This window comes from Trachemys scripta, chromosome 7 (assembly GCF_013100865.1).
Source record: "Trachemys scripta elegans isolate TJP31775 chromosome 7, CAS_Tse_1.0, whole genome shotgun sequence".
NCBI classification, from domain to species: Eukaryota; Metazoa; Chordata; order Testudines; family Emydidae; genus Trachemys; species Trachemys scripta.
The window spans coordinates 36,749,504-36,773,888 of NC_048304.1; the positions used below are offsets into that span (position 1 = coordinate 36,749,504).

Consider the following 24,385-nt stretch of genomic DNA (forward strand, 5'->3'; position numbering starts at 1 on the left):
CACATAGCAGGCCTGTGAGTGCGACCTCCCCCTTTTAAATTAAAAACACTTTTAAATATATTTAACGTCATTATAGATGCTGGAGGCAAAGCGGGGTTTGGGGTAAAGGCTGAGACTTCACGACCCCCCGAGGGGTCCTGACCCCCAGTTTGAGAACCCCTGTGTAGAGAAAGGAGGTGAGTGAGGTAATATCTTTAATTGGACCAATTGCTGTTGGTGAAAGAGACAAGCTTTTGAGCTACACAAACCTCTTCTTCAGGTCTAGCATTCTGTAGACTAATTATTTTTTAAATGGGTATTCATGTACACCTCTACCTTGATATAACGCTGTCCTCGGGGGCCAAAAAATCTTACTGCATTATAGGTGAAACCGTGTTGTATCGAACTTGCTTTGATCCACCGGAGTGCGCAGCCCCGCCCCCCCGGGAACACTGCTTTACCGTGTTATATCCAAATTAGTGTTATATCGGGTTGCATTATATCGGGGTAGAGGTGTATTTAAAATTTAACTACAACTTGTCTTAAGGTCCTGAATAAATATATTAGGGTATTTTTAACACCTTAGGGGGACAACATGTGGAGCATTTTATGGTGGTTTTTATTTTGCTTGAGATTTAATTTGTGATTATATTAAATAGTCCTGTTTGAAGATTGCTATTGAATTCTTATGTTAGAATCTGTGTTCTGATTGATGAGTAGGGTTAGTCACCCATTTAAAATAAGTGACTGCTATTACAATGTGGCAATTTGTATTTCTGTGGTGACTCTTCATCTGGATATTTCAAAGAATTTCACTAAAATTAATCAATTAAGCTTTGTGGCATAGGCAAGTACAACTCTACATATTTTACAGAATGATAAAGTGAGACCAGGGATGCTGTGGCCAGTTTGACAGGTGATGCTGTGGTCTGAACTCTGATTGTGCCCCTTGTCTGTCTAGCCATGCCTGCAAAACCTAAGGATTCCCAACAGTGCGGCGTTCACATAGGTTTTGCAGGGAAAGAGAGAATGGTTTTGCATAGGTACAACACCCTTTCTTCTGACAGATTTGGGGCCTTTTTAGTGGCGGTATTGCTATTTTCATCTGTTCCATAGCAAAATTCAGAACAGTTTTCCCTTTAAGTAGTACCCTTGTAGATGGACTACAGTCAGGTCTGCCCTGTGAGCCAACATACAAGCCCTCTGGCAGAATAAGTCAGAGTTCCCTGCAGATCTTAATATTTTACATTTTGAGATTGATGCAACAAGTTACTTTTTAGTAGGGCTGTCGATTAATCGCAGTTAACTCACATGATTAACTCAAAAAAAGTAATTGCGATGTAAAAAATTAATCTCAATTTTAATCACACTGTTAAACATCAGAATACCAATTGAAATGTATTAAATATTTCGGATGTTTTTCTACATTTTCATAAATATTGTATTCTATGTTTTAATTGAAATCAAAGTGTATATTATTTTTATTATAAATATTTGCACTGTAAAAATGATAAACAAAAAAAATAGTATTTTTCAATTCAGCTCATACAAGTACTGTAGTGCAATCTCTTTGTCATGAAAATGAAACTTACAAATGTAGATTTTTTTTTGTTACATAACTGCACTCAAAAACAAAATACTGTAAAACTTCAGCGCCTACAAGTCCACTCAGTCCTACTTCTTGTTCAACCAATAGCTAAGAGACACAAGTTTGTTTACATTTACAGAAGATAATGCTGCCCTCTCCTTATTTACAATGTCACCAGAAAGTGAGAATAGACATGGCATTTTTGTAGCCGGCATTGCAAGGTATTTTACATGTCAGATATGCTCAACATTCATATGCCCCTTCATGCTTTGGCCACCATTCCAGAGGACATGCTTTCATGCCGATGATGCTCATTAAAAAAATAATAACGTTAATTAAATTTGTGACTGAACTCCTTGGGGGAGAATTATATGTCCCCTGCTCTCTTTACCTGCATTCTGCCATATATGTCATGTTATAGGACTCTCGGATGATGACCCAGCAAGTGTTGTTCATTTTAAGAACACTTTCACTACAGATTTCACAAAACACGAAGGTACCAATGTGAGATTTTTAAAGATAGCTATAGCACTCGACCCAAGGTTTAAGAATCTGAAGTGCCTTCCAAAATCTGAGAGGGATGAGGTGTGGAACATGCTTTCAGAAGTCTTAAAAGAGCAACACTCCGATGCAGAAACTATGGAACCCAAACCACCAAAAAAGAAAATCAACCTTCTGCTGTGGCATCTGACTCAGATAATGAAAATGAACATGCATCAGCCCACCCTGCTTTGGACGCATGTCCCCTGGAATGGCTGAAGCATGAAGGGACATATGAATCTTTAGCGCAACTGGCATCTTGCGACGCCGGGTACAACAGTGCCAGGAGAACACCTGTTCTCACTTTCAGGTGATGTAAACAAGAAGTGAGCAGCATTATCTCCTGCAAATAAGAGGAGGCTGAAGCGATTGGCTGAACAAGAAGTAGGACTGAGTGGACTTGCAGGATCTAAAATTTCACACTGTTTTATTTTTGAATGCAGTTTTTTTGTATATAATTCTACATTTGTAAGTTCAACTTTCAAGATAAAGAGATTGCACTACCGTCCTTGTATTAGGTGAATTCAAAAAATACTATTTCTTTTGTTTTTTTACAGTGCAAATATTTGTAATCAAAAATAAATATAAAGTGAGCACTGTACACTTTGTGTTCTGTGTTGTAATTCAAATCAATATATTTGTAAATGTAGAAAACACCCAAAAATAATTAAATAAATGTTATTCTATTATTAATAGTGTGATTAATCGCGATTACTTTTTGTAATCACTTGACAACCCTACTTTTTAGCCTTTTGGCTACAATCAAGTGTTGTATCAGTTAAATATCTGATATGTTCACGATTGTGCCCGGCACTGGTCCTGGGGGAGAAGGGTCAGGTGAGATGAAGAATCTAACTAGTTCTTTCCATTTCTAATTTCTGTGACTTGGTGGGGGAAGACTGTTTTTCTTGATTTTATACATTATTTTGGGATTTCCCCCAATCTATATTTGTGATAATGCTGAAATAAATGGTGAAAGAAAGGTGACAAGTGACTTAAAATGAGGAGTGGTAGCGCCCTCCAATATACCCCCCTTGTGGCTCTGTTGATCTGACCCTTCATGGCACACTAGGATCCAGATGTTAAGAATTATGCATGTGCATAATATGTACTTGCAATTACCAGAGTTATCCATACAGTCATAGTATTTGTGTGGCCAAAGGGCCAGGTGGATCTTTAATTGAGCATGTATATATGCAGTTATGTTCCCACATAATTCTAGAAATCTGGGCCGGGATGACTGAAGCACTGGCACATACTTCTTATTATTACATTCATTTGTAAAGCACCCGCCACCTCTGCTAGGTATAAGTGCTTGCCCATGTACCAGCTTATGTTTGGAGTTTACTTAGGACTTCTAGATCTTTGATCTCATATTTGCAAATAATCATTCAAAAGGTTTCAGCTTTCAAATTTTCAGCAGCTGAGTTGGAACACACTACGGAAGGATAAAACCATCATCTCTCAAAATTTGTAATATACCAAATATATATGAAATTTTCCCAGTGTAATACCAGTTAGTGTATAGACATTATTATTTATCCTTTGGTGAGCGCTGACAATGTACTCCAGTGATGCACATAACAAGGATGGAGAAACAGGGAATTTACAGTTTATACTAGTTATACACCATATAGTCAAAACAATTGCATATATACAAGCTATTGTATGATGAATGACAAACCTTCAGGCAATTTATTTTAAGTAAGATGTTTTGGTTTCTTAAATAGAGAGCAATGCAAAGTGGCAGACAGACTGTCATCAAAAATCTCAGCAGAATAAGTGAACTTTGAAAACACACCTTTCTCCAGGACACCTATAAACCCTGGCCTGGCATCACACCATGTTAACTTTCAGAAATTAACGTGTGTGTTAAAAAACAAACTGTAAAAATCGGAGAGTGAATCAAGCACATGCTTAACTTCACCCTGCACTAACATTAATTTTGTTTTAAAACTGTCCCACTCCCTTGTCTGCGTATTGTCTACTTAAACTCTAAAGGGCAGAGACCTTATCTTCATATACCTCTGTAAAGTGTCTATTTCACTGCTGAAAATCTACAAATAATAATTAAGCCTCAAAACATTGAGGCAAGTACCAAATTTACATGCTTTTCCTAAGGCACAGAAAGGTGAAGTGATTTATCCAGCATCATGCAGTGAGTCACCAGTAGAGCAGAAGATAGAACTCCAGTGTCCGAACTCAGCCTCCTGCTCAACACTGCCTCCCATAATGTGATGCTATTCCGTATTTATCATTTTCCCTTTGTATTTTCCAAAAACTTTTCCAAACATTGTTGGGCCTAATAAACAAGAAGGCAGGTAGCAGATAACTTAGAATATGACAAGGGCAAGACTGTACCATTATTACTGCTATTAGTTCATCCCAGAAGTTTTCTTCTGTGATAGAAGAAGCTTAAGAGACATACAATATTAATTTCAAAGTTATACATAAAACGCATATGATCACCTCTTTGTTAGAAAGGATTTGGGAAAACAAGATGTTTCGCATAAAATCTGTATTTCTATCTCTAGCACAGTACAATATGAAGTCTTTCTAAACCCCACACGGTCTATATTTACCGAGGTCACTGGACATACGTGTCCTGCATGTTCTGTTAACACTTTATCATACATCATGGGCAGTGCATACCCCCCGTTCGAGGAAGCTAGCCCCCCCTTCCACCCGAGACCCTGCCCCCACTCTCGCCCTTCGACTCTCCTGCTCTCGCCAACCGTTAGCACAGCCCTGAATCCCAGCTGCCCCGCCGGCACCCAGAGCAGTCCGGAGGAGGCCCGGCCGGCTGGTGCTGAGGCCTGAGCCTAGGTTGCCCAGAGGAGCTCTGAGCCCCGCCACAGCCAAGCCCAGGGCTGCAGCAATTACCAGAGGTTTAGGGAGGCTTAGCCTCCCCCAGCCTCCAGTAGCCCCCGCCCATGTCATACATAGACAAACTATAATAACCAGTGTCCTGTGTATATATAGCTACTATTCATAGCCTGCCTTCTGGCTGCACTATCAGCTTCTTCCTATTGTATTATTTGGTGCTTATGTAATGCTAATTTTATATCACTTGATTCACAGTATACAGTCATATTGGATAAGTCTCCAATGTGAAGGAGAACTTTTTCCTACAGACCCCGTTAAACAAAAGTATTGCGTGAATAAGACATTTTTTAAAATTCTGACATGATTTTGCCTGCAAGGTACATTTTCCCCAAAGTCTAACAGTTCTAGCAGCCCTATGTAGTACTACTGAGTGACAATCCACCACAGCTATGGGACCATTATATTGTTATTCTAGAACTTTGAGTAACAAAGCAGTCAGTGCTGACTACTTGTCCTGCAGCATGTACCAACTCTAAAATAAAAGATTGGTCTACTTCTCTGAAACTCAGAACAATTGTTTCTATAAGTGACCTTACTGTGTTTGCATCTAGATCAGAAACAAGCCCATTCCTAGCTAACCTGGTTACAATTAGCAATCCATCAGCAGTACTGGCAGTCAAATCAAAGTCTTCTCGATGCAATAAAATTGAGTCAGACTCTTAAATTCAAACGTCACTTCTGTTTAATGAATTTCAAAGGCAACATTTAAAATGTTTTTAATTTTCAAATACTGTCACAACACTGGGAGCAAACACGCCATTCAACTCCAGCTGTCACATATGGCCTTGTTTATTATATGGTTTCATCATACAAATATTCCACTGGTGGTGCTAGTGATAGTGGGAGCCCTGGTGTAGACAAAGTGCTTACATTTTTAACACCATATTATCAGACCCGCTCTGAGCTGTTTAGAGAATGTGGTATTAAAATGCTAGCGAGTACAGAAGACTTGTGTGCACTAGGCGTGAATCCTAGCCCCACTGAAGTCAAAGACAAAAATCCCATTGAATTTAATGGGGCTAATATAGTCTTCCCAACATTGCTAACACTGGTGGAGCTGCAGTGCAACAGTGGGAATTTTTTACCAACATCCTTAGTAAACAAGGCTTAAGTGTGTGCAAATTCATGTCTTCACTTTAAAGGTAAATAGGTTCTATAAGCAAATGCAAAGCTTCCTTTTTCACAAAGCAGAAGCCCAATAAAACAGGGGCTGAAGTGAGCTGCAGTAGTGTAGTCGAGAGTAAATTTAGTTTTCCCTCTTTTCATTTGGAGAATAAGGAGTTTTGTTTAAATAATGTATTTCTTTTTTTACCACTACCCCACTGGTAGAGCTGCAGATTTTTTTGGTCTAGCTGCTCTTACAACATTTTCAAAGACTGCACGATTTACTGAAGGACCTCATCATGCAAAAACAACTGCTTTCCAAGAGATGAGAAAGGAAACGATGTAATGGCCAAGGCACTTACGTTCATATACAATATCTACTTTGTGTCACAGATATAACTTAGGTGAACTAAAACCACTCTGACCTACTCTTTTCCTTATAACAGTGCAAAATGACAAACCACAGATTTATCATGCCATTTAATGGTCCTCCATTCTTTTAAAACAGAATAATAACAGATGGGCAGTGAGCAGTTCAACAAAGGCCCAAATGTCTTCCAAAGGTGTTTTAGTGCCTGTATTCTAGCAAGAGATAGGACCAAAAAACTCAATATCAACTCAACTGGAAACTCCAGGTGTTGCAGTAAAATTTATACTGACATGTTTATAGTCTGGTAAAGAATCTGTCAATCTTTAAATCAATTATCTCCACTTTGGAAATTTTTTACAATTTAAAATAACTAGACCAAACTAAGTGTAATTATTGCAGCATCTACTCCAAGACCTTTATGCTTTAGTTCAATTGATGTGTCTAGATAGGAGATGTGGATTTACATAATACCTACTAAAATCTCTAAAGCGTTTATGGTTTGTATTTTATCCCCTAATACTGTACGACACAGAATATTTTGTTGAACCTAATGAATATAATAGGATTAAAAAAGAGATAGATTTAGATAGAGTTTCATATTTACATACTATGCTATTAAACAAAGTGATGGGATTCCCCCGAGACCTCTTTCACTCGGTTCCCAAGGAACTCAGTGTGACTGCAGTCTTCTCAACCAGTTCCTTTATTTGGCATACAGCAAAGCTATAATGAGTTGATCAGACTCAAGCATAGGGGATGGGCATAAAGCGTACCACACATCCAGTGTCACAAAGCAAACCTCTTTCTTTACACACATTTACATTTCATTTACTATTTACGTTTTGGGACTTGTTTGATTACTTTATAGGAACCAATCTCTGTACAGCATGCTCTGTCCATGCACTGTCCATGTATGACCTACTCAGTACCTCATCTTTACATTCCTTACATTTATCTTGCCCATTGTAAATAGTTCCCTGAGTGTTGCCCCTTAACTTAGCTAGTACAGATATTCTGTTTCCAGGCTGCTGATCCATTTACCTCCCTAATCCTGTCTCCCAAGAAATGAGGCCTCAGCCATGTCCAATTACTTTTGTCAAGCCAGGCCTACACAAAGAAAGCATAGTCATTAAGGACGGAAAAGACTTATTAGATCATCTAGTCATTCCTTTTGCCAATCAAGAATAAGATAGGTTGCAAATTGTGTGAGCTAAAAATGTATCATGTCAAGTTTTATAAGCAGAGAAAAAAACCCTAGGAGAGAAAATACTCTTTAAGACGAGGTATAAGAATACACTGAGCCTTAACAAACCAGAAATGAACTGATGAAAACCAGGAAGAAGGTTTTACAGTCCCCAATGGTTGCATAATTACAAAACAAAGTACTGTTTTCAATAATAAACACACAAAGGAGAGAGCATTAGTGGGTAGAGCTCAGTCTCTGGGAAAATAGGGCCTGACCATGAGGGACATTGAGTGCCCTGGAGGAACTCCAGACCTTAAAGCAGTGGTTTTCAACCAGTGATCCATGGATGCCTGAAGGACCGCAGACTATATCTAAGATTTCCAAAGGGGTCTGCACCTCCATTTGAAATTTTTTAGGGGTCTGCAAATGAAGAAAGGTTGAAAACTACTGCCTTACAGCATCAAGGCCAAAGGGAGTTCTTCAGCAATACAGTATTGTATGTTGTCAATGTACAGACTTTTATCGTATGAATAATCAGAAATCTGATTTATATTAAAGAGGACAGGACAATGGGACCCTTTGTTTCTCTTGGAGATTCACAGCAGATGGAATTAAGTCATCATTCCCATTCAGCGTGAACTAAGGAGAGTCACTCCATTCAGCAAATACTATCTCTTACTCATGCGATGAATCCCAATGAAGTCAATGGGACTACTAACATGCAGGGGCTGCAATAAACATTTTTTTACCATTTGAATAACAAGAAATTAATGTTGACAGCTTCATGTTTGAGCAAACATTAAATTTTTAAGGAGAACATACTCCGAACAGATATACATCTTCTGGAAATTTCACAGCTTTAGAAAATACTGTAGAACTTCAGAGTTATGAACTGACTGGTCAATCACACACCACATGCAACCAGGCAACAGAGACAAAGAAAAAGAAAAAAAAGACAAATAATGTACAGCACAGTACTGTGTTAAACGTAAACAACTAAAAAAAATAAAGGGAAAGCTTAAAAAAAGTTGACAAAGTAAGGAAACTGTTTCTGTGCTTTTTTCATTTAAATTAAGATGGTTAAAAGCAGCACTTGTCTTTTGCATAGTAAAATTTCAAAGCTGTATTAAGCCAATGTTCAGTTGTAAACTTTTGAAAGAACAACCATAACGTTTTGTTCAGAGTTACGAATAACTTCCATTCCTAAGGTCTTCCTAACTCTGAGGTTTTTACTGTACATGGATTTAAGCCAGTTCAAATTGTGGCGCAAGTAGACATACTTTATGTTACATCTGACAATTTCTTACAAGGCACATACTTATGCCACAAACATATCACATCTACCAAGAGGTGCAAAAATACAGGAGCAAACCAAAACCAAGCAAATTATGGCCCTGAATTCTGCAAGGTACTTAAGCATATGCCAAACTTAAGCATGAGAGTAGTCCCAAGAATTTCAGTGGAACTACACACATAGTTAAAATTAGGCAGATGCTTAAGTACCTTGTTGAACTGGGACCTATCATATTTTAGGGTTTTTTGCCAACTTTAGGCTTGCAATTTGATGAAACTGGAAAGAAATGCTCAGCCAAACTCAGACTCAAGAAAATACAACCAAAATGGCAATGAAGGCATGAATGGTACTTATTCTGAACTTTTAACAAAAACATTGTTGAAATATCACAGTGGCATCTGGTTGTGCTGTTACAACAGTGCATTTCCATTATAAACCCCTATTTTTCATGGCTGTATACAACTCAACTGAAAAAGTGTTCCAGGCTGAAACTGAACAGAAATGTTTTGAGGCCAAGAGCTGTTTTCTTTAAATAAAACCTTCAAAACATATCAGAATACAAAGAAATGGATATTTACCAGCCTCTAATGCCTTTATTTTACACTCCCGTAAAAATAGCTAGTTTAAAATAAGATTCTGTAGACATATTTAAAGTAATATACAGTTATGTGACATATTTAAAGTGCAGCTTCTAATTATTATTCACAATAATCTTTATTATGTGATATGTAACACAAAACTGAGCACTGTTAATTTGCTTTCATGTGATAATGTACACTCTTTGCATGGTGCCAAGTATCAGAGGGGTAGCCGTGTTAGTCTGTATCCACAAAAACAATGAGGAGTCTGGTGGCACTTTAAAGACTAACAGATTTATTTGGGCATAAGCTTTCGTGGGTAAAAAAACCCACTTCTTCAGATGCATGGAGTGAAAATTACAGATACAGGCATAAATATACTGGCACATGAAGAGAAGGGAGTTACCTTACAAGTGGAGAACCAGTGTTGACAAGGCCAATTCAGTCAGGTAGATGTGGTCCACTCCCAATAATTGATGAGGAGGTGGGAAAAGAGGGAAAATTGCTTTTGCAGTGAGCCAGCCATTCCCAGTCCCTAATCAAGCCCAAATTAATGGTGTTAAGTTTGCAAATGAATTGTAGCTCTGCAGTTTCTCTTTGAAGTCTATTTTTGAAGTTTTTTTGTTGAAGAATGGCTAGTTTTAAATCTGTTATTGAATGTCCAGGGAGAGTGAAGTGTTCTCCTACTGGCTTTTGTATGTTACCATTCCTGATGTCTGATTTGTGTCCATTTATTCTTTTACATAAAGACTGTCCGGTTTGGCCAATGTACATGGCAGAGAGGCATTGCTGGCACATGATGGCATATATCATATTAGTAGATGTGCAGGTGAATGAGCCCCTGATGTGGTTTGGTCCTCTGATGGTGTTGCTAGAGTAGATAAGGGGACAGAGTAGACAATGGAGTTTGTTACAGGGATTGGTTCTTGTAGGTGTTTGTCTCTGTCTGAGGGATTGGCACAAATGCGGTTATTTGGACTCTCTTCTCAGACCCTATGCTACCAGCACTCCTCGCTATCTCTGAGACACCACCAACTTCCTGAGGAAACTACAATGCACTGGTGATCTTCCTGAAAACACCATCCTGGCCACCATAGATATAGAAGCTCTTTATTCTACACGAGGATGGACTACAAGCTGTCAGGAAAAGTATCCCTGATGAGGCCACGGCACACCTGGTGGCTGAGCTTTGTGACTTTGTCCTCACCCACAACCATTTCAGATTTGGGGACAATTTATACCTTCAAGTCAGCAGCACTTCTATGGATACCCGCATGGCCCCACAGTATGCCAACATTTTTATGGCTGACTTAGAACAATGCTTCCTCAGCTCTCGTCCCCTAGTGCCCCTCCTCTACTTGTGGTACATTGATAACATCTTCATCATCTGGACCCATGGGAAGGAGGCCCTTGAAGAATTCCACCTGGACTTCAACAATTTCCACCCCACCATCAACCTCAGCCTGGTCCAGTCCACACAAGAGATCCACTTCCTGGATACTACAGTGCAAATAAGCGATGGTCACATAAACACCACCCTATACCGGAAACCTACTGACCACAATACTTACCTACATGCCTCCAGCTTCCATCCAGGACACATCACATGATCCATTGTCTACAGCGAAGCCCTAAGATAAAACTGCATTTGCTCCAATCCTTCAGACAGATTCAAACACCTACAAGATCTTTATCAAGCATTCTTAAAACTACTATTTAGGATGAATAAGGAAGGCTTGATGGATTGTGTCCCCCTCCACCTTTCCCCAAAACAAAAAATATTTTTCTGCTTCTTTTTTATATTAGAAATTCAGGATATGTCCTCCCTGTACAACAAAATGTCACAAGAATCGTGAGACAAAGTTGAACAACTGAGACGGGAAGAGATTTTTTTTTTTTAATCAGGCTGTTTAAAATGTCATTGTTTGTTTCATTGGTAGTCAATACCTGCTGGGCTTTGAGGTTTCTTTAATTTTGTTTTTTGTGTCTAGTTATTGCTAGGGTCTCCAAACAATGGGTCATCTTACATACCAGGATGCTGAGTCTGCAATCCTTACTGATGCCAGGGGCTTCCCACGGGAGTTTTGCTTGAGTGAGGTCTACAGAAAGGGGTCCTAGGGTTACCAAGAGCATAAACCCAATATAAACCCAATAACATATATTTTACTCTTTGCTCAGACTGACATGTATTTGAAGTTGAGTTGTTGTTTGATTAATTATGTTAACCACAACAACACTCTCTTGTCTTGGGAGCTGTTTCTAGTTGACAGAATAAATTATAAACAGGGAAACTCAGTGTAGTGGATATTTGACATTAGCAAAAGCAGCACTTGTTAGAGAGAAAATAATAAAAGGCAAACATGAAGCCACATGTGAAAATATTTAAAGTGATAAACTCGATTCAAAACATGATCTGACATCACTCCCCAGCTACACAACAAACCCCATCTCTCATTCTGTGTACTCTTCAAGGGGGCATAAACAAGACAGCCATGCACACAAAACAGTATAGCACAGTCATGGGGAAAGTGTTGGAGTACCAGGAGGGAGTTCAGTGTAATTCAGATTTTTCCTGCCTGTCCAGCTCCCCTAGACACCCCCACATCTGCTCCATCTCCCCCATACACCCTCCCGACCCCCTCCCATCTGCTCCATCTTTCCCATGCACCTCCCGATCCCCTCGTCTGTCCATCTTCCCCCACGCACCCCGCAATCTGCTCCGCTTTCCCACCCCCCGATCTGTTCATACACCCTTCCCCCCACCCTCCTCTATCTTCCCCACCCCCTGCGCCCCTGTTCCTGCATGGCTTGGGGGAAGCGGAGCCCGAGAGTAAAAGGCAGCAGCTTCCCTTAGCCCCGGGGCCTGTGCACATCTCCGCGCACGTGCTCACTGGGGCGGCGCGTCGGGGGCCGGACACCGGCCCCTGTTCTGACCCTGCGCTGGGCTTGCGGGAGCGGAGCTGCCTGCAGGGCTCCGGACACTCCAGTGCGCCAGCAGGGGCAGCATGGTGGTGGGGTGAGAGATGGATCCCCCTGACGCTTGGGACCCCTACAGCCGGCCGGCCCGCCGGACCCAGTGGCTGGTCAGCGCCCTGGCGTATCACTACGGGCTGGACCGGGGCGTGGAGAACGAGATCATCGTGCTGGCCACGGGCTTGGACCAGTACTTGCAGGAGATCTTCCACCACCTGGACTGCGAGGCGGAAGGCAGGATCCCCGGCGAGGACTTCCGCACCCTCTGCCAGGTGTTGGGGCTGGCGGACCCGGAGGAGGCGGCGGCCGACCCGGAGGAGTGCGCCGGCCTCTGGGAGGACCTGGCCCCGGAGCTGACTTTCCGCCAGTTCCACGCCAAGCTCTGCGGCTACTTCAGCACCAAGGCCGGCTGCGCGCCGCAGCGCCCGGCGGTGGGCAGGTTGCCGCTCGGCAAGGAGAGCGAGCACATCGAGACCCAGATCCGGCTGCGCAGCCCGCTGCGGCGGCGCCGGGACAAGGCGGGCCAGGGGGCTGCTGCCATCAAAAGCGGCAGCCCGCGAGGGGCTTCTCCTCCCCCGGCCGCCCCCGGGCTGGCCCCGCAGGCCAGGCGGCCGGGCCCCTGCTCCAGGGAGTGCTACGAGGAGATCGTGGCTCTGGAGCAGGCTGAAGACCGGATCGTGAAGCTGGAGGAGGAGAACGGCAGCCTGCGGGAGCTGGTGGAGGACATGCGGGCAGCGCTGCAGAGCAGCGACGCCAGGTGCCTCGCTCTGCAGGTGAGCGGGAAGGGGCACGGGCCGCTGCACACTCGGGGGCTCTGGCCAGACCCCGCTCCGGGGACTCAGCCTGCGGCCAGAGCGAAACCAACCTTGGGAAACTGACACATGGAATTAGTCCTAGGGCAGCAAAAGCTGCAGCGCTCCCTGTAAAGGCAGGGTGACAGGTCCCACTGTTCCCAAGCACTGCCACGCCTACACCCTGGCACGCTGGCACTAAGCACTCCAGCGCCCTGCCCGCCTTCTTCCTACCAGCAGAAGTTTGGGAGCCGCTGTTCTGATTTCAGGGGCACTTTGCAGTGTAAATCAGGGCAGACTTGGGCTCCAGCTGACATTCGGCAGGGAAAATATGTATTCACTAGCTGCATTTGTCTAGCAGTGGTGGTGCTGCTCCCGAGTGTGAGAGAAAGAGCTAAAAGAAGGGAATATGAAATGCACCATGTTAAACTCTGTGCTCACCCCACTAGATCTATGAAAGATTTCCAGGACATCTAATCAGGTTATTGTTGGGTAACTGGATTATAAAAAAGATTGGATTATTATTGCCACTACGTTTGGGGAGAGATTTAATTAACGGATAAATGGAGAGCATCCGTTTCTATCAGTACTGCTGGACAGAGGAGAGAGGCTTCCATTTCTGCTATCACTGTAACTGTGCAGTAAAAGTTGGTTTAAATGTAACCTAAAGCACAACACTACTTTTGTTAACTGAAAGTAAAGTTCACTGGAGCTAGTAGTGGTCAAAGGAGCTCATTAAAGCTTGTGTTCAGAGCAAACATTTAATTAGTTTGTGACTTATTTGCATTCACCTCAGTCTTGGGTGAAAGTGGGGGGGCAGTCTGTCTACCTCCAAATGCTTGTCATGAAAAGCCATAGAAATGGACCTTGGTGTTAGGGCCATTCCAACTCTGATTGATTACACAGTGCAAGAAGCTGCTGGAACATATTTTTAAAAGTTAGACCACTAAAAGCCCATTGAAATAAATGTGGGTGAAAGTGCAAAGGAGGGTGGGAGAATTTATTTCCTTCCAGGCCTGGCTGGGGCTACTTGTTTATGCTGGAAAAGATTTTTGACCTTTCAGTCAGTTTATTTCATGGGCCATCAAGGCTTTCATACTTTTTCGGTGTTAATGTTATATGTAAATTGAAGATGAAGATGTTGTGATTTTCAAAAAATGAACATCTGACATATTAATGATGTTTACCTGAATGATTCAGAGAGTTATGTTCCATCTAGTTCCAGATTACTGAATATAAATAGTTCTGTTTCTAAACAAATGGCAACTTGGATACTTGTCATTATTTCTTCCTGGGTATTGTGTGTTTGTGTTGTTGCTGGTTTTTGTTTAAGACAACCAGTTTGGTTATGTACAATTTTCAAGAGGAAATGTTTTGTTGCAGTATTACTATTTATTAATGAGACACTATAAGCTAGTGCATTATAGGGTTTTTAAAAAATATATTGACCCTGCTCCTGAAATGTGTATTTTGATCTTACTCTTTTCTTATATGTGGCTTTGGTTTGTTCAGTGTTTTATCAGTAATGGATGTGATACTGTTTGGATTTTTACCTGTGAGAACAATAAGTAGGCAGTTCATTGAGCAAGAAATGTTTTGAGACTCACAGATAACCTCTGAGTTCATAGTTATGCCCCACTCCTACAGTTGAACTGGTGAGCAGACCCTTGTACCCAGGCAGAGCCCCATTGACTTTGGGGCCTCAATGCACAGTCCTTGCTCAGGCAGAACTTCCATTAATTCCAATTAGTAAAGAGTACAGGATTTTAATAGCAGGCATTGCTTGATTGCTCTAGGGAGACAAAGAACGCTGCCTGGCATTAAGGGGTAGTATAGAAAGGGTGAGGCCCTAGAAGCTTGACTTCTCCAGTTTTTTTGGTGTGACTAGTTAACTTGAGTTAATAAATATACTTAGCATTCAGATAATGCTTATATATGTTTGAAGTTCTAATTTGACATTAACTATTAAATCTTCACAACAGCCCAGTGAAGTAGTACTATCCCTGGTTTACAAATAGGAAAACTGAGACAAAACGGTGAAGTTACTGGCCCAGGGCCACAGAGTGAATCACTGGAAGAACTAGGATTAAAACTCAGGACACCTACTGATTACCAGCTTCATGCTAATTTGTATAGCCCACATGCCTAAAAAAATGTCAAAACCAGGGGCGGCTCTAGCTTTTTGCTGCCCCAAGCATGGCAGGTAGGCAGCCTTTGGTGGCATGCCTGCGGGAGGTCCGCCAGTCCCACGGCTTCAGTGTACCCACTGCCGAATTGCCACCGAATCCGCGGGACCGGCTGACCTCCCGCAGGCATGCCGCCGAAGGCTGCCTGACTACCGCCCTCGCAGGGACCGGCAGGGCGCCCCCCGTGGCCTGCCGCCCCAGGCACGTGCTTGGAGCGCTGGTGCCTGGAGCCACCGCTGCTCAAAACGCTAGTTGCACCCCTGAGAACTGACTGAAACAATGGGGAGACATGAAATCAAAACAATATGTGAACATGTAAAACATTTGAGACAAAGTTTGCTGTTCCTTTAATGAGTCAACTTTTCTACAGAAAGTATGTATTTTGAAAATTGTATTACCCAAGGATTGTGCCCAGAACTTTGTATAGGCCAAAAGTAGATTCCTAATTAAGGGGTAGGTTTACTACATATGAAGAAAATATGCCAAAAAATCTGCCCATTTTCAGCTTTGATTAAAATGTTAAGTTATTTTCAAATAAATTAATCTGTGTTCTTCTTTATGCCCCTGTTGATTGTAGGTAGGACTGTGGAAAAGCCATGCTAATCATAAGAAAGATGGGACCTGTTTTATAGGTAATAGGAGACAGTTAACTCCCAAACACTCCCAGCCCACCAAGTGCCTTCAGAGTGTCCTAAAGGAGGTGGAACTAATCCGGAATTCCAGGGATGGACAAATTGAAGAAGCAATTAGGGTCAATCAAGAACTGCAAAAAGAATTGAGGAGTTCCCAGGAAGCTATAGTCACCCTGGAAGACTGCAACCGTAATCTGAAGAGGGAACAGGCAGAAATGAGGAAGAAAGTGGAAGAAGCTAGACACGCAGTCCTTAACAGTCTTGGCAAAGTGAAGGAGTTAGAAGCAAAAGCCAATAAAGTGCCACATTTGCAGATATACATCCAGCAGCTAGAATCAGAACTACAGTACTATAGGTAAGTCTGATACCATTCAAAATAAATTCATCAAATCATATTTAAACTTAGCTGGGCTGGAAAATAAATGCTTATATTAATGAATCTACTAAGATATTTTCTAACGTGTGTTTGGAGAGGAATTAGGAGCTACCTATTCATTTTCACACACATTGAATCTATTTCCCCATGTTAAGTATTCTCACACCTCTTGTCAAACTGTCTGTAATGGGCTATCCTGATTATCACTACAAAAGTTTTTTCTCTTAATTAATTAGCCTCTTAGAGTTGGTAGGATAACTCCCACCTTTTCTTGTTCTTGGTATGTGTATATATATATCTCCTTACTACAGGGGTCGGCAACCTCTGGCACATGGCTTACCAGGGTAAGCACCCTGGCGGGCCGGGCCAGTTTGTTTACCTGCCGCGTCGGCAGGTTCAGCCGATCACAGCTCCCACTGGCCTGGGACGGTTCGCTTCCCGCAGCCCCCATTGGCCTGGGACGGTGAACTGCGGCCAGTGGGAGCCACGCTCAGCCAAACCTGCCAACGTGGCAGGTAAACAAACTGGCCCGGCCCGCCAGGGTGCTTGCCCTGGTGAGCCGCGTGCCAGAGGTTGCCGACCCCTGTCTTACTATATGCTCCATTCCATGCATCCGATGAAGTGGGCTGTAGCCCACGAAAGCTTATGCTCAAATAAATTTGTTAGTCTCTAAGATGCCACAAGTACTCCTGTTCTTATTGTTTACTCAATCCTTTATATATTATATTTTCCATCTCTAAGGTTCTTTTTTTACCATAACTAATTTGAATTGGATTAGTTCCTGTTACTTAAACTAGATACACATAAAAATAGTAACAGATGATGTTCCATCACTCAGTCTAAACCTACACCTGGACAAACAGCTCATAAGTGCCATACATAAGGCCAGATTCTGGCCTACAATGTTAAACTGTGGCGTAACTTATGTCTATCATTTTTCATTGATAGAATGTATTTTACTTAATTAGACAGCAAGCTGATTCAAAACAAAACAGATGATGGGTAATGATTTCATGCCTTGTACCCACTACATAGCCTTCCACTGATAGTAAGACAAATGGAAGTCAAAAGCAAGAAAAAATAATCAAGCAGTTAAAGTTGTGGCTTACAGTTCTTAGTATACCAGGTGGCCCACTTCACAGTTTTATTAATAGTAGAAGCAATTTTTAATTTAATACCTACTGCATGCCAAGTGAGCACCAATAATTATGACAATATACTTGTGAGACCATGTATCAGTTTTCATACATAGATCACAAAGTCTTTTCAAAGGTATTATTATCCCTATTTTACATATGAGGAAACTGAGGCATAGAGAAGTTAAGTCGCGTATCTAAAATCACACAGTAATTTAGTGGTAGTCTGAAACAGAACCTAGGCCTTCTAACTCCTAGCCTTGTGCCTTAACCGCTAGGACAACCGCTTGGATACTATATCTCCAAGACAGAAAAAATGTGCACAAATTTAATTAGTGCCTAATCCTGCTGTTCTTGCTCAGACAAAACTTTCATTGAACTCACTGATGCTTATTTAAATCGCTGGGAATTTTGCATGAGCCAGGGGTAGATCCATAGACTTAATGTTCACATTTAGACTGACATATAATAAAAAGGTAACTTATATGCAAACTGACTTTCTTTCAGTTTTTTTACTGATTCTTTACTTAAAACTGGTATTTTAATATTTGGACTATTCAGAACAGCTTTTCCCTTTTTAATCTGATATTTCCTGTTTCCTTATAGTAAGAATTCATATGGAGCTATTTGTGGTGTTACAGCTATTGTACTGTATTTATAGGGTGCGGGAAGTATCTAAAAATAATCACTCTATCTGGTGTCTTTCTATAAACATTGTGTATGTTGATATCTTTGGGTTTGCAGAAAATAAATGCATTTCATTAAATGGCTGTACCATTTTAAAATACTGTCAAGGGCATGTAACTTCCAAGACAGCTACTCACAGGGATTTGCTGGCAATGGGTCTAGAACAGAGCTGGGAGAAATTTTTGGACCAAACCACAGATTTGGTCACACCCAAGCATTTAAAGAATTCATGTCGGTTTTGCTAAACCATTTTTGTAAAAAAAATTTCATTTTGATATTTAAAAAAAATGTCATTCAAAAATGACTTTGCTTGGATTTCTTTAATTTTATTTTTAACATTTGTATAAAGTTAAACAAATGCTTGAAATCAAAATAAAACATTTCAAAAAATTTAAGTTTTGGTTTTTACCCAAACAAGTTTTTAATTTTTTTTGCTGAATTTCCAATAAATTGAAAAATCTGTTATTTACCCAGCTCTAGTCCTGAATAAGCCATACAGCCTTCTCTCTATTGCCTGAAATAGAAAGTCTCCACTGGCCAACACAGTGAGGGCTCAGGTCCAAAGTTTGATGGATCACGAAAGCACATTTTTGAGAAGAGGGTAAAGATAGTTAAAGGTAGTTAAAGATGAATAAGAAACATCAGCCCAGACTTGCTCAGCGCTCTTGCGGGTCATAGCAACATAAAGATCCATGGTTGATAAATGCGTATTGTGTGATTTGATACACAATCCTCAGATATTTCAATTTTGAAATAGTTTGAAGTGAGTATAAGGCTCAGGAATGGTGCCTGGCCTGACTGTTCTGTGGCTAAAAAGACTGCAATTCCCAGTCACATTCCATAAGGGACAAATTCAGGCTTCCCCCGCTGATCCATCAACACACCTCAGCTCTACATTAGTGACATCACCATGAGGAGTGATTCTTTCTCCTTGTCCTCAGCTGAAAATGCCAACAACAGAGCCAGTTAATGTCAATTGTGATAAAGACCCCTGGGGACAAATGCCCCTTTCAGTTACTTAGGCATCCCACTGACTTCGCTGGGTTGCACCTGTGTAACCGATTGTGAACAGAGGCCTATGCAGCACAGAAGCCCAAATCCTTTGAAGGTGAGTCAGATGGGGTGCAGAGATCCCATGTGGAAGGGAAAGACTGTTATGAAGTATGGGCCATTCATACTATATCCACCTATCTCTCCTCTGCAGCCACAGCAATGGATACCATGTGACCTGCAGGGGGATTGGTCAAAGCGTGGACTCAGGGGAATAGCTACTATGCGCCTCTGAAAGTCAGTTGGAAGCTATAATACTTAAAGCATTGTAGGTTACAGCTGCTATGAGCCTCTAATTCCATGCATCTCTGTTCATTTTCTGTATCACAGTGGGGTTGTGAGCATATTACAGGTACAGCAGGAATGAATTCTGCAGGGCAGGAGCAAAGAGAGGCACAGAGGCAGAATCTATTGTGCTAGAAAAGGCTGATGATCCATAGGTTTGTTTCCTGAGGATCCCAACCTATCTAGCTTTGTCTGGTCACTTCCCCTTCCAGATCCACTCTGCTGAAAGTCCCATTCCTTCCAGAGGGGTTGATACAGAGGCCTCCACTAAGCTGCAACTCACACACAGTTCCCATGCTCACCCTTTCCTGTTTTTAAAGTCACAAAGGGGAGAATTTGGTTCAGTCATCAAATAGCCATCACATTGCAATAGATTTTGGTCACTATCAGTCAGATCTGCATTCAAACAGTGACCTAAAGTTATGGGCACTGGTTCAGGAAAGAATGTAAGCATGTACTTACATCCATTTCTATTCAGGAAAGCACTTGCACTTACTTTCCTGAATAAGGATACTCTCCTGATTTGGGGCCTAAGAGCAGTTGCCTGTGGTACCCACCAGTGCATATTCCTGCAAATAGTTGTGCAGAATATTGATACCTGTATGCCTGGTAAATCTTTGCACCATCAAGATGAAGACCATAGTGACTTCAATAGGACTTAAACATGTGCTTAAGTGCTTTCCTGAATAGGGATGATTTTATGAATTAGGGTGTGAAAGCTCCAGATTCCATTATTAGGTCACCAAACCTTCCTGGACAAAACACTCTTATAGTTACTGTATTGATAAATTTTGCTTAATGCTGCTACTTGTCTGAGCTCTTAACTCTTTCTATAATGGATGGGTTTGTTCAATACTCTCCTTTCTTTGGGATTTACTTCTCTCCAGCATAAGAAATGCAGTATGGCTAAATTAATGTATACTATCTTTTAAAAAAAATAGCTGCCATTTTAGGATAAATGTGTCATTGTAAAGGTAAATTTGTAGAAAACACTTATTGAAAAAGCATGAATCAAAGTTCATTTCAAGGGTACGAGTGTATATTTATCTCAATAGGATTTGTGTGTCTTGTTGCCTGGCATTAAACAGAGTGTGCCATTCACATTGTTATATATTGGAAATAGTTGAGAAGTTATCATAGCCCCACAAATTCGCTGACCTTTGGTTCTGAAAATAACAGCTGGTCTAACAGATTTTTCTGTTAGATTTCACCATTGATGAAATTATGATGATGAGCTGGTAGCACTGGTTATACTTAAGACTTCCCAACACTTTCCATAATAAGTCTGTGTTTTAGTTGCTTATAATTTTGCCAGACTTTAATCTTTTGAGCTGAAATTTTCCATACTGGGTGGCTGCCTCCAAATCAGTGGTCTCCAACCTTTTTACGCCCAAGATCACTTTTTGAATTTAAGGGCAACACAGGATTTCCCCTGCTCCTTCCCTGAGGCCCCACCCCTTCCCCAAAGCCCCGCCCTGTTGACTCTATCTCCCCCTCCCACCTCCCCATCGATCACTCTCCCCCACCCTCACTCACTTTCACCAGGCTGGGGTTCAGGAGGGGGTGCGGGCTCTGGGCTGCAGCTGAGGGGTTCGCAGTGTAGGAGGGGGCTCTGGGCTGAACCTGGGGCAGGAGTGCAGGAGGGGGTGAGGGGTGCAAGCTCTGGGAGAGAGTTTGGGTGCAGGAGGGGGCTCTGGGCTGGGGCAGAGTGTTGGGGTGCAGGAGAAGGTGTGGGGTGCTGGATCTGTGAGGGGTGTCAGGGCTGGGGCAGGCAGTTGGGGTGCAGGAGGGGGTTTGGGGTGCTAGCTCTGGGAGGGGGATCAGGGCAGGGGCTTGGGGTGCAGCAGGGAGTTTGAGGTGCAGAGGGGATATGGGGTTCTGGCTCTGGGAGGGGGGCTCAGGGTTGGGGGTCAGGGTATGGCCTCCTACCAGGCAGCACTTACCTCGGGCGGCTCCCGGTCAGCGGCGCAGTGAGGCTAAGGCAGGCTTCCTGCCTGCCCCAGCTCCATGCCTCTTCTAGAAGGGGCCAACGTGCCCCTGCAGCCTCTGTGGGGGGGGAGGGGGCGACACGTGGCTCCATGTGCTGCCCCTCTCTGCAGGCACCGCCCCTGCAGCTCCCATTGGCCAGAGTTCCCCGTTCCCAGTTAATGGCAGCTGCAGGAGCGGTGCTAGCAGGCAGGAGCAGTGTGCTGAGACCTCTGCCCCGCCCTGGGGCCTCAGGAGTGTGCTGGCTGCTTCTGGGAGCAGAGTGGGGTAGGAGCAGGCAGGGAGTGAGCCTACCTTAGCAGAAGCCCCACTACACCATCAAAGATCGCGATTGACTGGGAGAGTCTCTAGGAGCGACCAGTCAATCACGATTGACCAGTTGGTGACCACTGCTCCAGATTAATTTTTTTTTAAAGCAAAGTTTTAACAAAAATGGTTCAGCCATTTCAGAGAACAAGATTGGAGGATAATATGTTTTGCCCATGTTAAAAAAAAAATTCCCTCCAGCCCTAATCTTTTTAGTCTCTCCTGGAAAAGGATAACCTTGATCATCTTTGTTGCTCTTCTCTGAACCTTTTCCAGTGCTACTATGTCCTTTTACAGATGGGGCAACCAGAACTGGACACAGTACTCAAAGTGTGGGTGGATTTATATAGTAACATTATGATATTTACGGTTTTATTTTTATTCATTTCCTAATGGTTCCTAACATATTATTAGTCTTTTTGACTGCTCAATGCACAGCAGCAGAAGTTTTCAGAGAATATACATGGTGACTCCAAGATCTCTTTCTTGGGTAGTTACAGCTAATTTAGAACCCATCATTGTATATGCATAGTTGGGATTATTTTTTCCAATGTCCTTTAATCAACGTTGAATTTCATCTGCCATTTTGTTACTCAGTCATCCTTTTTTGAGAGATCCCTCCATAATTCTTCATAGTCTACTTTGGATGTAACTATCTTCAATAATTTTGTATCATCTGCAAACATGGATGGCCATTTCTCTGTTCACCTCTTTTTCCAAATCATCTATGAATATGGTTAACAGCACAGGTCCCAGTACAGATTCTTGGGGAACTCCACTGTTCACCTATTTCCATTGTGAAAAATTGACCATTTATTCCTACCCTTTGTTTCCTATCTTTCAACTAGTTACTGATCCATAAGAGGACCTTCCCTTTCATCCTATGGCTACATAGTTTCCTTAAGGTCTGTCACCCAAGGCTCTTGTCAAAGGCTTTCTGAAAGTCCAGATTACTCTTATCCGCATGCTTGTTGATGCCCTCAAAGAATTTTAATAGATTGGTGAGGCATGATTTCCCTTTGCAAAAATTGTGTTGACTCTTAACAAATCGTGTTTATCTGTGTGTCTGATAATTCTGTTCTTTATTAAAGTTATAACTAATTTGCCTGGTACTGAAGTTAGGCTTACCGGCCTGTAATTGCTAAGATCACCTTCGGAGCCCTTTTAAAAAGTCAGTGTTACATTAGTTACCTTCCAATCATCAGGCACAGAGGCTGATTTAAGCAATAGATTACACACCACAGTTAGGGCGTAATTCTGCCGTTTGATATCTGAGCTCCTTCAGAACTCTTGGTAATACATAAATGCCCCTATGACTGTGGGAGGCATTATGGAAGGTTTGCATGAGGAAGGTTTCCCTTCTGCACAGCTCACTAGCCTCAGATCTGTGGGTGAAAGGAAGGGGATAGTTGTCTGTGCATAGGGGTGTGTGTGTGTGTAACTGATCGTATACCAAAGGGTTCTTTTTAATTAAATGTTACATTTGAAATTTTTCAGAAAAGTTTTTAAGAAAGAATCATTATTAATTGTTAGAAAATCCTTTCGCAGCAGCTGAAATAATTTCCAGAAACCCTCCCCAGCAAATGTCACAAAATCTCCTTATACACTCATCCCACTCATGTGGATCAGATACTTGAGGCCATCAAGTCATGGCTGAAGTGTGTGTGGGGGGAGACTTTAGGGTGACCAGACAGCAAGTGTGAAAAATTGGGACGGGACGGGGGGGGGGGGGGGGTAGTAATAGGAGCCTATATAAGAAAAAGCCCCAAAAATCGGGACTGTCCCTATAAAATTGGGACATCTGGTCACCCTAGGAGACTTGCATTACTGGTGCCCTTGTTCTCTAGATAAGCAGAATCCTGTCCTTTCCAGCATCAGTCTGGTCCTATCTAGAGATCTAAATTAACTTAGAAAACAAAAAACCAAGCACCAAAGAAAAAGCTCAGCTAGTCTTTAAGGAGCCTTGCGCATGGAGGCTAGAAAAGTGTATATTAAATTCAAAAATTATAAACAGTAAAATGAATTAAACTCACTAAAAGTGAGGGCATTTTAAGTTAAAAGACACCTTCCCGCCCTCCCTACACCATCCCCACTCTTAGGAAAAAGTCAAGTCATAACATTCATCTTCAACACATTATGACTACTAGATGTGTGTCCCTATCATATCATATGAGTATAACCTAGAGGCTTTAATAAGCAAATCTTTTGGAACAATTTTGTAATGTACTTGCAACACTATATATATAGTGCAGTGGTTCCCAAACTTTTTCCGCCGCTTGTGCAGGGAAAGCCCCTGGCAGGCCAGGCTGGTTTGTGTACCTGCCGCATCCGCAGGTTTGGCCGGTTGCGACTCCCAGTGGCCATGGTTCGCTGCTCTAGACCAATGGGAGCTGCTGGAAGCGGCACGGGCCGAGGGACGTACCGGCCACCACTTCCAGCAGCTCCCATTGGC

At 42.2% G+C, this 24,385-nt stretch overlaps 1 protein-coding gene across 2 annotated transcripts in view; it reads left to right on the plus strand.

The window, feature by feature from the left end:
• The first annotated feature begins 12,432 nt into the window (after nucleotides 1-12,432).
• The window catches only part of EFCC1 (EF-hand and coiled-coil domain containing 1), a 91,592-nt gene continuing 79,639 nt past the window's right edge, over nucleotides 12,433-24,385 (plus strand). The window contains exons 1-2 of one of the 2 annotated variants that reach the window (XM_034777096.1): nucleotides 12,433-13,271; nucleotides 16,053-16,462. In XM_034777096.1, coding sequence (XP_034632987.1) covers nucleotides 12,549-13,271; nucleotides 16,053-16,462 — 1,133 coding nt within the window. In that variant the 5' untranslated portion in view covers nucleotides 12,433-12,548. The remainder of the gene's footprint in view (nucleotides 13,272-16,052; nucleotides 16,463-24,385) is intronic. The other variant, XM_034777095.1, reaches the window with a different exon arrangement.